Source organism: Prunus persica, chromosome G2, assembly GCF_000346465.2.
Source record: "Prunus persica cultivar Lovell chromosome G2, Prunus_persica_NCBIv2, whole genome shotgun sequence".
Classification (NCBI taxonomy): Eukaryota; Viridiplantae; Streptophyta; class Magnoliopsida; order Rosales; family Rosaceae; genus Prunus; species Prunus persica.
Genome location: NC_034010.1, coordinates 20,490,797 through 20,504,351, shown reverse-complemented (window position 1 = coordinate 20,504,351; position 13,555 = coordinate 20,490,797). Strand labels below are relative to the sequence as shown.

Genomic DNA, 13,555 nt, shown 5'->3' with positions numbered 1-13,555 from the left:
ACAACACTGAACCTCTTCTTCCAAACCAGGCAGCTCCGGACACTGCGATCCAATAGAGCCTCCTGCAGGCTCCTATTCGGCATGAGCTCGTACACCAACAAGAGCTTCCCGTCCGCGTCTGTCGGTGGAGAAAGCCGTGGAGAGAGAGTATGTGAGGATTGGTGAGGTTCAAAGCTATGGAGAGTTCATTGTGGAACTCCCCGTTCGCCTTGCAGAGAGCCAGTGGAGTCCATGAGCTTCACGGCTAGGGATTGGCCGGAGGGGAGTGTGGCTTTGTAGACCGACCCAAACCCGCCATGGCCGAGCCGGTTCGACGCCGAGAACGAACCGGTGGCTCGCCGGATAGCAGAGTAAGAGAACCGGTTGTTGTTATTCTTCTTGGTGTTGGTGGCGGTGGTGGGGGTGGTGGGAGTGGTGGTGGGTGTGGCAGTGGCGCTGCTATGGTGGTGGTCGAACGGCGTCGTGCGGTTGTAGGAGAGCTTGCGGTAGAGGAAGATGAGGAAGGAGAGTAGGGAGATAAAGGCTAGGGTTATGGTTACGGTCAGGAGAGGGAGGAGGAGGTGGCGGTGGTGGACGTGGTGGATGGGTGGGGAAGATGGTGGAGGTCGGGATGGCATGGTTGTAAATAAGAGGGAAACGGAGGGGCGTTTTAGTTAGTTAAACCAGTCATTTTGAGTGTGGAGTTTGTTCGAGAGTAGGCTTCAAGTATGGATAGTCCACTGAAAATGGAAGGTAAGAGAAATTAAGAACTGAAATGGCTGTGATTATATACGCCGACGGTCCAATAAGCTTGATACTTTTCCACGGGCTTGTTTTCTATTGGGTGGTCATTTTTCGTTTACAGCTGTCCGAGGGATGACTGTGATAGTCTGGAGGATAGGTAGTTTTCTGGTTGTTACTGTTATCTTACGCGCTACCTTTGGTCAGCCACGTGGGTTGGGGGGTCCACTAGGGGGAATACGGATCTAACGCGCTGGGGGAAGCGCGTGGTTGGGGGCAGTGTGCTTTTTTTAGCTTCGTTTTGTTGTTTTCTGAGTTTGAGAGGTCGGCAAATTTTATGGGTTGAGTTACATATTTTTTTCACCCTAATTTTACTCACTTATTAAATTGGGTTCTGTCATTTTGATTTTGGTAAATTTAGTTTTATATTTCAATTTGTCTTGTAATCAAATTCAAATTGTAAATTTTTTCATATTAATATACAAAATTCGATACGGTTATATGTAACTATTCGATACGATAATATGTAAATTTAATACGTCTTTAAAATCGTTGCATTCAACCCAAAACATAATCAATTTGTCTATATATATTTTTCTTTTAACAATTCTACATTTTCTGGAATTGATTATGGGTTAAACAAAATTACAAGATTAAATCGTGAAAATCGAAATGAAGGAGACCAAAGTAAAAAATAGTCAAACAAAGAAGAAAAAAAAATGTATTGGAAATTTTTTATTTTTATATTCAAGTATAGAGTAGAGTGTATGTCTGTTGTTGTTGTTTGTGTGCGATCTCATGTGGTCCTGTGAATATAGGCTTAGACTTTCTCTTGCAAAAGGTCTGCGAGCTGCATCTGCTTAATTGCTGCCCTTTGTGATAGGCCCTTTTTGGTCCTTTGAATTTGACCCCAAAAAAAAAAAAAAACCTTGAAACTCTAATTTTGTAAGCGTTGTTAGTCGTTGATGTTCAAAGTTTCAAACACAAGTTACAATCTTCAAAGTCTAGAACAAGTAACTTAAAGAGTAGAAAAAGGTTAACCTAAATATTTTATTGGTTGATTACTTCGAACAAAAGCATACAAAATTAGTCAAAGGATATTGGAGTTTTCGTAAGTGGCTAAACATGTGTAAGACCCACTACACTCAAATACATTAGTAGATAATGACCCGTCGCGCATATGAAACTATTCTCAAACAAAATCGATATTCAATGCTATTAGACCAAACAAGTTTTTTTTGGTTCTCCTTCCCTAATAATGCCCTCACATGAGGAATGCCAAAAAAAACAAGGGTTGTGAATGACTGGTTTTTCTTTGTAAATACTAGGGCTTTCTTTTTTTCGTTCAAGTTCTTTGTCTCTACGTTAACAAAATATCAACGTTACGCTATTTAAAAATATGGGCCAACGGGTCTGATCAATGGTAAAAGACATTGACTTGTTATAGTCTTATATACAAATTTCTATAACATTTTGATAGTGTGTGAGAAATCACTCTCTCTTGTAGTTTAGAATATCGATTGTATTTTCTAAAAAAAATCTGGGAAATATCCAGGGGTAATTTAGTAATTATGATTTTGACTTTCGCAACTTGGTAAAGGGAATCTGACCGTAGACTTTGCAGCTTACGTTAGAGGAAGAGGTCAAAAGGAAAAAAACAAAGCAAAAAGTTGATGCAGTGACTGACGAGCGAGAGACTGAGATCGAGTGAGCCCCACACATTATTTTATACGGTCAGATTATTCATTATTTTATATTTTCTGAGAAAAGTCGAACCCACGCTTGCCGGGGGGGCCCTGACCCCCGTGAGAGAAAGACAGAGTGATATTTCCCAGACCACTGTGGTTCCGACGACGCCGTTTGTGGGGTGGTGATGATGATCTCAAACAAAACAATATTATTATAAACTAATTATTAAATTTGTGGGGGTCTTTTGAGATTTTTATTATATTTTAGAATTTAGATATAGGACTAATTGTTGGCTTTTTATTATAACAAGGAACTTAGCATCTCTTTGACCAAAAAAATAAAAATAAGAATAAATAAAAAATCAAGGAACTTGTGATATTTTTATTTCACAGTTCAACGTGAATATATTCTCTTCAGGATTTTTCAAGATATGTACCACGTGTCACGTGTTTTCATCGCCAAGCTTCCTCCTCTTTTACTTATTATTACTTTTTTCTAATATTGTATTTAACCTTTTTGTTTTTTAATGTTTTACTAAGCCGGAAAGTTTCTAAATAGTCTCGTGTTGCTGAGTAATTATCATTAAGGGCTCGTTTGGTACGTCGAATTGTACTGACTAATTTCTGTCGGATAGTATTAATCTGTTCCGGAGAGTACTGACTATTTATCTATAATATTATAAGGCGTTTGGTGCTGTTCCGGATAAATAATCTGACTAAGTTATACTGTATTTGGTGATGTTTCGGATAACATCATATCAAACTATTTATAAATAAAAAAAATTTAAAAAATCTTTGATAATTTTAATGGAAATTGAGATTCAAATGACACAAATTTTTTTTTGGTAAGATTCATATGACAAGATTTGTTTTTCAATTGTTTTTGCCAAGATTTTTTTTCATATAACCCATTATCATAATTGTAGTATCTCATAAAAATTCCAACATACTTGCATACGTTAATAAAAACAGTACCAAATAATGTATAATTCAAAGTGATCACATATTAAGGTGATAAGAGCAAAAGAGAAAGTTGTTCATAAACCAAACTACATCAAAGAGTGAATCACAATTCCCTCGCCCCAAGTAAGAGAAGAACAAATGCTTTTCTCATAGCACCATCCATTGTCAGGAATGTTTTTTCATCACTTGTTTTCTCCAAAATTAGCCATAGTGCCTTAATTTGGTTATTAATAGACAAGCCCATCTTTGCTTTTCTAATAGCAATTGACAAAGAAAAAAAAAATGGTTCCTAGAATTCAGGTTCATACAATTTTAATTTTGTAATTTTGCTCTCCTAGTCATCAGATATGTATGTATTCAACTAAACTACCAACATTAGCACAGTTGTTTGTTTTTGGACGAAAACTGGCGATACTCTGTTTAATACCAACAATCTAAATATTCCCACAACGTCGAATCACTATATCACATACAAAGAAAACATTCGATTAAAAAAAATGCCAAAAAAAAAATTCATAACCTAATTTCCACTAAAAATTTGAAATATATAAAGCATATTGGAGAGAGTATGAAAAAGAGAGAGAGTGAGAGATGGATACCTGGAGAAGAGTGAAGAAAATAATCTGTGGAGAAGATAGTAGAGAACAATCCTAGGGAGAAGAAGATGAAAAGAGCGTCTGATTTTTTTCGTAGAACGCGTATTCTTTTTTCCTAGCCGTATAATTAAGCATGTATTATCTAAACCGGGGTGTGTGTGTTGTATTAGTTAGTCAGGTAAGGAGAGTATTAAAAGCCCAACCCGTATAAAATAGTCGGGTAATTAAATAATACAAGTTGACACCAAACACCTGACATAGACTATTTACTCCTATCCAGAGTCTAATACGGTGTACCAAACGAGCCCTAAGTAATTAAGAGTAGTTATTCTTACACTAGAGTTCGTAAGTCATGTTTTTGAATTACCCATTGTTCTTGTATAGGAGATGTCGTAACTCTAGGCACACGAGTTTATGTTTATGCTTTCGAAGGTAACATAAGACCACATCATTGACGTACACAGAAAGGTATATGTTTGAGGCAGCCTCACCCAAGAACTATTCCTAATTTTGGTAAGTTAACAGGTAAAAGCTTATTGGGCATATCTGGTTAAAATTAAAAAAATTCACGGGGGCTTGAGAGTAGGACTGTACAACAAGGTCACGAGGCTAGAGCAGCAGATTAAAGAAGGTGCAGTACAAATAAAGAGCTAACCTTGTTTGTCACCTGGTATATATATATATATATATATATATATATATATATATATGTATGGGACTGTACACTGCCGTTCACTTAATGCAAGTCATGGACTAGATGACCTGTACTCTCTGTACTGCCAGCCAGTCTGCCAATAATGTCCATGTGAATTTATGCCTAGGTGGTTAAAAACATAAATAAATAATTAATTAATGCAGCATTTGACCTATTATTACTTTTGGCCCTTCTTGTCCTGTGAGTATCATGTGAGAGGCACAGTACATCAAAGTGCCAAAATGTTTGCATTATTTTATGACAGCAGCAAACAAGGCAAGCCCTAATAATTTGTTCTCTTTTAACTCAAGAACACCAACCTAGGCTCACCCTAGCTGGCCCTAAATTGCTCAAAAAGCCAAATGATAAATTTGTACAAATATTCAAGATTTTATTACAAGTTCCAGTAAGGTAGAAAGACAAACAAGAATACAGGATGGGGATGATACACAGAGGAAAGAGGTGGAAATAAACCAATACCTATTATCATTTTCAAAATTAGAACAAAGAAAAGAATTTAAGAAGAGTGTTGAAATAGAAGCAAGGCGAGTATATCTATTCATTAAAGCCTACAATTCACAAGGTCAATTGACTCAATTCACACGATTTAGCATATCATCAGCAAAGCAAATGCAGGCACATTACCGTGGCTTTGCACCACCATTTTCTTGGACACTACCCACTGGAGTTGTAGACCCACTTCTTCTCCTTGAATGACTCGATTGCCCGGTGATGGTCCTACCCATGAACTTCCCGGCTTTGCTAAGGCCACTACCAACAGCTCCGAAGCCACTCCCGACCATTCCAACCCCAGAATTAACGCCAGTCCCCACAAGCCCAGCTCCGGCAGTAACGCCACTTCCCACAAGCCCAGCTCCAGCGGTAACGCCACTTCCCACGAGCCCAGCCCCAGCACCAAGGCCAGTACCCACCAATCCAACACCAGATCCAACCACTGAAGCTGCACATCAAGTGCATCCATGTGCTGCCTATAACTCTGCTTCTTTCAGTTGCTTTCTTCTTCTAAGATCCTCTTCTCTTCCTCTAAAGAAATCAACTGCTCTTCCTTGTTAAATTCATGGTAAAAGACCTGAAAATATGACCCAATATACTTCAAAAAATCTTTAGAGGCAAGTTAGAAAAAGAACAACAAATGAAAGGCAAGTTAGGTTTAATGTAATTGAAGCGCATCTGAAAGGTTCATGTATTGAACCCTTACCTTGATAGTAATAGTTCCTCTATCCTTCTTTTCTTTTATTTTTAGCATGTTAAGTGATGGCTGCAATCTCAGTTCAATCTCTTTCACAGTTTCTGCTTCCAGGTCAATCAAAGGTAATTTTGTCACTCCCAATCGCTTGTCTTGCCCGATGTCCTTATCAAAAACCTGTTCGAAAATTTGATGAACATTAGTCTGTGTTTTCATTTCCACGCTAAGAAAAGATTTATTTGAGTTTACTCATAACATATCCATAATACCAGAGTCCTAAATAAAATGAAAAGTTCTGATTAGGGATCTTGGTTTCAAAAATTGGCCTGCAGTCCATTGTGGGGATTAATGATTCAGAACTTTTATGCTTTCAAGTATGCACGTACTCAAGAATTTCATATGTGGATCTGTTAAGCACGTGCACTATTAAAATCAGCAAGGAGTATTCAATTCCATGCATATGAAAATAGATAAGTATATATACACAAAGTACACCTCCAATTATGAGAGCCAACACATGTTGGTTTTCTTAAATACACTATCATGATTTTTTTTTTTTTGGTTTGCTAAAGCACACTTTCATGATTTATAAAGTGAAATTGGGACAAATTTCATACAACCTAGTATTGCACTCTTCGACAAAAGTTAGCTGCATAAAATACCACCAAGAAGATAAAGATTCATTATAAACATGCTAGATCCAAGAAGATATAGATACAAGCCAATTACCATGTTCAGAAATAATAAAGCAGCAAAAAAATCAAGGCCCGAGCGATAAAGAAAGGCTGAGTGATAGTGGTATAACCTCAAGAATAAGTGATTGAGTCTCCTTGTCTTCTGCAATCAACTCGAACGTTTGATCCCAAACAGGATTCAGATTGTTATCAATGACCTTAGTCTTAACCTTGAATAATGGACGAATGTAGACAACAACATAAGGGTCGGATTTTCCAATCATTTCCATGTTCTTTAAGTCATTTGCTCTCACTACAGTCAAGGTGAGCTTTCCTTGAGGTTTAAGCTCCAATTCGCTGCATAACCCGAAAAAAGAAGTGTCATAGATACAACCCTTAAAGTAAAAAATAAAAGTGATTACCAAAATATTCTAAAACCGGATTGGCAATCAACCAGAGGGGAAAGCTTAAGGGTCAGAGGTTCAACAATGGTTGAACTGTGATGATGCAGTAAACATACAAATATGTATATCTATACGTTTATTATCTTTTTAGCATTAAAATAAATGATCAAATATAATTATAAACATTTATCGTGTTAGATAAATACTTTTATTGCTGAGTAAGCAATTTTGGATAAAAAAAAATTTGTTTCTGCAATGTTAATTGTACTTTGTCTCCAAATATTAAATATTTAGGTTTCTCAAAAACAAATTATTACTTTTTTTCACTGTTTCCATTATATTAGAGAGAGAGAGAGAGAGAGAAATGTGCATAATAAATTAGAGAACAAATAAAGCCTGGGTTAAGACCTATGTGACCATAACCAAAAGTTTTTTAATGTAAAGGTAAACTCTAATTGAATTGGTGAAGTTCTTGATTGGGTCAATCGACTCACAAATAAATTGATTGGTTCTTGGCAACCCAGCCAATTTCTAGTTTAACCCAGTTTACTCGACCAGCCAAGTCCGGTTTTCAGAGCAGTGGTAATTCCTAACACTCTTGTATAACTAAAAGAGCTACTGAACAATCTCATGCATTCTATCTTGCAATCAATAGGTGAAAGGGGAAAATCCCCCCATCAGTATTGAACTAGATTTTATGAATTTTCTGAGATACGATAATATCAGGTTATACCAACGAGTATACTAAGAAGAAGAGCACAACAACAAAAACAATTCAAAATTACCTTGTGTCAACAGGCACACCACCAATTGGAACAACAATTCTATGTGGCCACTGGAGCATGTCTGTGACAATCGATTCCACAGTATCCTAGCAAATGCGTTGTGAACAGCATAATGAGTCTAGAAACGTACAAACAACTCCAAAAGATAGTAACTTCTAATAAAAATCATGAAACTTACATCAATCATATCTGAAATTCCAGGGAGGGCTGTCAAGCTTCCGCCAACAGCCTTCAGAGTATAATCAATTCTAGGCTTCGGCTGATTGGATGTAACAAGAATTGGTCAATTTACAAAAGAATTGGAAAAGTGTAAATATGTTCATTACATAATTATAAAACATTCCAGTCTCTCTCCAAGATATGATAACTTGAGGCTAAACTAAGATCAGCAAAAAAAAAATGATGCTAGAGTATGAACTATGAGCCCACTTCTCACTCCACATTCTTCTTAACTGGCTTTTCATTTGATCCAACACGGGAGTGTTGGTATTGAAAAAAGAAAGATACTGAGATAACAGTAGCTTGCTGTCTCTCATAAATGAATTGTTTTAGATAAGGGGCATACATTCACCAACATAACGATCCTTCATAAACTTGTATCACCGTTCAATATTTGTAATCAACCATATTATAAGATGATGAATGGACTTAAGACAACACAGATTAACCAAATTGGTAATTACAAATTATGCTTGGATGGATGGCTCAGATCAGTACATTAGTATAAGATGGAGTTCAAATGAACAGAAAATAAAATAAATAAAAAATTGATCAGAATGGTCTCTTAACCAAAACTTGTGCGAACTGATTTGCTTTACAACTAAAGGGTCAATGTGAAAAAGCTTTTTCTGAGTCGTAAAAAAGTTGTTAACCAAATTAATAAAAAGGTTTCAATATAGAATTTCCATCCAGCGTGACATCTATTAACAATGTTGCATCCACACATGTGCTTTGAGGCGGAATGACTAAACTCCAAGAAAATCACATTTCAGTGAACAAGGCATCAGAAAATAAACCAAAGAAAAACAAAAATATAACTTTATAGAGAAACTCTCCATCCAACGTCTGATACTTTCAATAAATATCTCTAGATGATGTTGGAGCCATCATTTTTTATGGATAAAGACTTTACTGGAAAAGCACCAACTTGGTGCTACTGTACACACGCCATACATAGAAAAATGAAGAGGAAAAAAGAAATCAATCATGGAAAAGAAAGAAATAAAATAAGTCTTTGTCCAGCAACAAGACCCCAAAAGTTAAGTTTTTATGGAATGGGCCAACAATTTATATCAAGCTAACATCAATGAGGTTCGCTTTTAACCACTTCGAGAAATGTATGGACTTCACAAAATAATCATTAATTTACCTCTGCAAGTAGAGCAACAACAACTGCAGATACACAAGGGATCTCTTCAGCAAGTTGGAAAATTACACGAACAACAGTAAAAACTTGAAGATCCTTCAGCTGTAGAAGATATAACACAAAACTCATAAAACTAAAACTTATGCTAAGATTTGATATTGCAAAAAAAGGGGGAAAACAAAGATTGATTGTTAGAAAAAAAAAAAAAAAAAAAAAAAAAGAAGGGGACACAGTCCAAAACCAAAGAAAAGTTTCTTCAGAAGTATGTCATCCAAATTGTTGATAAATCAAACCTGAATGGGAATTGAGGCAACGAGTGCAGCTTCAACACCTAATACGATGTTTGGATCACCACCCCAACGAAAATCAATGTCCATTGTAATTTGACCTTTCTTGAGGCTTTGAACACGAATACCTGTACAAGTTAATCACACAAGACTTGGAAGATATTCATAATGCTCATTTAGAAAGATTGGAAAATAAGCGGATTTCCATATTATGCGTAATCACCATATAACTACATACCTTCAATTTTGGGTGCCACAGTACCAAGAGACAGTTTGCTGAACTTCAATGAAGTAATTCCGGTCGGTCGGTATTCTTCCAATAGTGGCTCAACAGAATCTTTTATCACCATTTCTGCAGCCTGAATAAATACATGCAACAGCCGCAAGGTTAGTGTTTAAAAAAAAAATTTCGTGCAAATGCATTAATTTACTGTTAATCTTATGCACGTGTATATGTAAAGCAAATAAAATCTTACATCTGCAACATATGGCCACAATTTGGTCAGTTGCTTATTCAACCATTTCACCTGAAAGAGTGAACCAAAGTAATGCAATTATAAATGATAACTGAAGGTGTACTATTGGAAAACTGAATAATTATTAAGAACAGTAACTTAATATAAATTACAAAAAGAAAACCTGTTCAAAGACGGGGAAAGATATCCATTCAGGAAAATTGTCCCCGCATATTTTCTTCAAATCGTCTCTGTTTAGTGATCCAAGGAGTTTTATGTCAACTGCCTGCAAATGGTAAAAAAAAGAAGTAAATATTAAGGCAAGGTAAAATAGTTCATAAGGAAAGACTGAAACACATCCAAATAGTCTAAAGTTTCGTATAAAACATTTCAAGTATTACAACTACAAGACCTATACTACTATTGCCAATGCAGGAAAAAAAAAAAAAACAATGAACAACTTTAGTAAGTGAATCCATGTGGGGTACAGTGCCAAAATTGCCATAACCAAATATGAATATAATAATTTTGAAAAAATTAAGAAGTCAATCCAGATTTATGATGAATGTGAGAATAAAAAGAAGAGAAATATGATCGTGTGACCAGGTAAGCATAATAAGATGACTCTAGTTCCAACTACTAATGGCCCATTTCATGAAAATAGCAGTATAAAAAGATTTTATATCAGGTTTATTACTGAAAAATGAGCAACCTATTAATCAGCTTATGCATCGGACTAAACAAGCAATTAGTTTTATGTACACAACACATGCGCATAAACATAAGAAAAATAAATTATTGGTCTCCAAATGCATCTTCATATTGAAGGTTAAAAGTGCAAAGCTTATAAGTGGCTTACAAAGAACGTGTGCATAGAAGGATCTATTTCAATTTCTTCATAACATTCTAAAATTGAACCATCCCAACTCCACCCCTACCCCTTTAAGACTAGGAAAGAAAGATGATGTCAAAGGTTAAAGGTTCAGTATGAAGTCCCCACAAAACTTACGTCTCTCAAGGATGACAGTCCAACTGAGTATTTTTCACTAAACACAGAATTAGTCAGTTACCCACAAATCAAACTCCATTACCAAATATATGATTTTTTTTTTTCAATCCCCACGCTAAGTTGCCTCCTGGTACTCCTTTATAAAATTTTTTTTAAAAATCTGTCTACTGGTACTCTGACAACATGCTATTCTTCCCCAGAAATAATTCCACTTCCAAGCAACCATATGCGTTCAACTTATCCACTTGCAGGGAAAACTAGTGAACATGCCTACCCGACTTTGTGTGGTGGTTGTTCTTTAGACAATGATAAGCAAAGTGTTAGTCTCAGAAAAGCAGTTCAATCTTAATCAGTTTCTCAGTCCAATACGAACTTCTCCGTCTAATACTTGTTTAACTTTTGCAACCACTAGTCAGTTGTCCAACCATTTTTATTCCACTAATTTGCAAAATCATATACCAATCCCAAAGAAATTTCGTCAAAGATTGTTGTTCTTTTTCCTATGCATCTGACTTCCATATCCCAACAATTTCGGAGCAAAAGTGGACAATGCAAATCTCCAGAGAACCATACCACCCAAAAATTAACTCTACTTCAGCCATTTCCACCAAAGTTACAAGAAAATTACTTTCCCAGTTTTCACACAACAATTCAATTCTCCAACGTAAGTAACAACAAGAACAAAGAATGAATGCAATCAAATCGTAAACGAAAACAAAATAACCGTTAAAAAAAAAAAATAAGCAAAAATCATAACCATACCTTAGCGACTCGCTTGGTGCTTCGGTACCTCATCATGTGACGCCACCCGGCCATCAATGCAATCCCGAAGACCATCCCCATCAGAATCCCCGAAATCAACCCCATGTTCCTGGATTCCAAACACAATCTCCCTAAAACCCAATCAAAAAGGAAAATTCAACAAAAAATGATCCAACAAAATTCGAAACGATCAAAGCGCGCGCGACAAAGAAAATAGCATTACCAGATAAATTGGAGGTGGAGAAGGTGGGCGAATTAGGGATCGGAGAGAAAAAGAAACGAAGAAAAGACGAAGAGTTGCAAAGACGAAACGAAGAAACCGAAGCTTGTGCGATCTTTATTTAAACGATTAAATTCGAATTATATTTTTCCCTTTTTCCTATTCTCTCTCACTCATAGTAGTGTGGGTGGGTGTGTTTGTTTGTGGCTTTAAATGTGGCTCTCTCGGGCTCATCACTCTGGCTAGCTAGCGTTGTGGTTTGTGGCTTTGCCTCCACAAGATTTGCAGACTGAAAACGAAAGCCAGCGAGCATTCAAAGCCTTTGTAGGCCAGCGCACAGCGACCCTCTCTCTGCTTTCAATTTATCGTTATCGGTTTTTTTATTATTATTTTGGGATTTGGACTTTTCTTTTCTTTTTCTTGTTTAATTACACGTCTTGGCCGTTTGGGGCCGTTGCTGAGCGCTCGAATTATCTTCCTGCAAACGCAACTGTTTCATAAAAGGTCATATTCCACTTTTTACCCCTTCTCATTTTTTGTCTTCTTTTGGTTCTCTTTCTTCTTCTTCCTTTTTTTGGTCATTTTATCTGGTTTTTCTTTTGTCATTTTATACCGTCTTCCTTTTTTTGTTCATTTGATGCGTTTTGATTTCCTTGTCATAAACGTTAATAAATAAATAAATGAATTAAATTAAATTAGATGCAAGCCGTTTGTAGTTCAAGTGGTTAAAAACAATGTATAATTAAGATTTTGTATTCGAACCCTCGTTTATCATTATCTCTTATATTAAACAGATATAAATAAATAAATAAATAAATAAAATTATATCTCTTGATTAGACGGTTGAATAAACCCTAATTTATGTGTAGGTCAACGGGTAACCCAGTGAAAAAAAGACATTGACTTGCAGATAATGAGTCTCAGATTCGAATTCCTATGACATTATAGTTATGTGTGTGTGAGAAATCACCGTTCTTTGTAGATTTTAACTGAAAAAAAACTCTTATATGCGCAAAAATAAATCATTTCAAATGATAAAGCTAAAAAAGATACTTTATGCATTGATATTATCCAAAAGACGATATTCATATTGTCTTATTGATTACAATTGTTCCCTGTCCATCCGACATTTGTTCTATAGTCTTAAGCAAAAACAAGCAAAGTACGAACATATGTTGATCAAATCCTTGGATTTATATACACTGTTGAGGATAATAACCTTTTTTAGTGGACAACAACTAACAATTTTGAAATGTAAAATAAAAACAACAAAGGACCTTCTTTTTAAGTACTAGCGTAATCATAACATTGCTCATCATGAGTCATAGTGATGGCATGTAATTAGAGAGCTTCAAGTAAAGCGTCATATGATGAGAAAGATAGAAACAAATGTGCATATACCCACTTCATATTTAAAAAATATATATATATATATATATTCGTTGGCATGTGGCTGGTTGGAGGTGGATCGATGGACGTGTGGCATAAGTTGATTCATTTCAAATAAATTTGTTTAAATATAAATTTGTTTGAAATTTTTTTACATTATTGTAAAATTACACCCTAAATTTTTGTCATTGAAAAAAGTATTATGCTAGGACGCAAAACCTTTCTTGGAGAGAGCATTGTTCTAAACCACTTGAAAAAAATATATTATATCTTGATTGCAAGCAATATAGCTTTATTTTTAGGCTAAATTATTGAAATATTCCCTGTAACTCAATT

General features: G+C 35.6%; 1 protein-coding gene and 1 pseudogene across 2 annotated transcripts in view; both read right to left on the bottom strand.

Moving 5' to 3' along the window:
• Nucleotides 1-1,133, bottom strand: part of LOC18787555 (receptor-like serine/threonine-protein kinase At2g45590) — a 1,963-nt gene extending 830 nt beyond the window's left edge. The window contains 4 exon segments of the mRNA XM_007220254.2: nt 3-107; nt 109-132; nt 134-199; nt 201-1,133. Coding sequence (XP_007220316.2) covers nt 3-107; nt 109-132; nt 134-199; nt 201-617 — 612 coding nt within the window. The 5' untranslated portion in view covers nt 618-1,133.
• LOC18787491 lies at nt 4,985-12,365 on the bottom strand (annotated as a pseudogene). Its single transcript, XR_002270256.1, has 12 exons — nt 11,834-12,365; nt 11,611-11,741; nt 10,024-10,125; nt 9,861-9,911; nt 9,623-9,743; nt 9,391-9,512; nt 9,101-9,199; nt 7,910-7,990; nt 7,732-7,817; nt 6,674-6,899; nt 5,881-6,045; nt 4,985-5,751 (listed from the first exon to the last, which is right to left on the bottom strand). The product of XR_002270256.1 is annotated as a synaptotagmin-5 (transcript).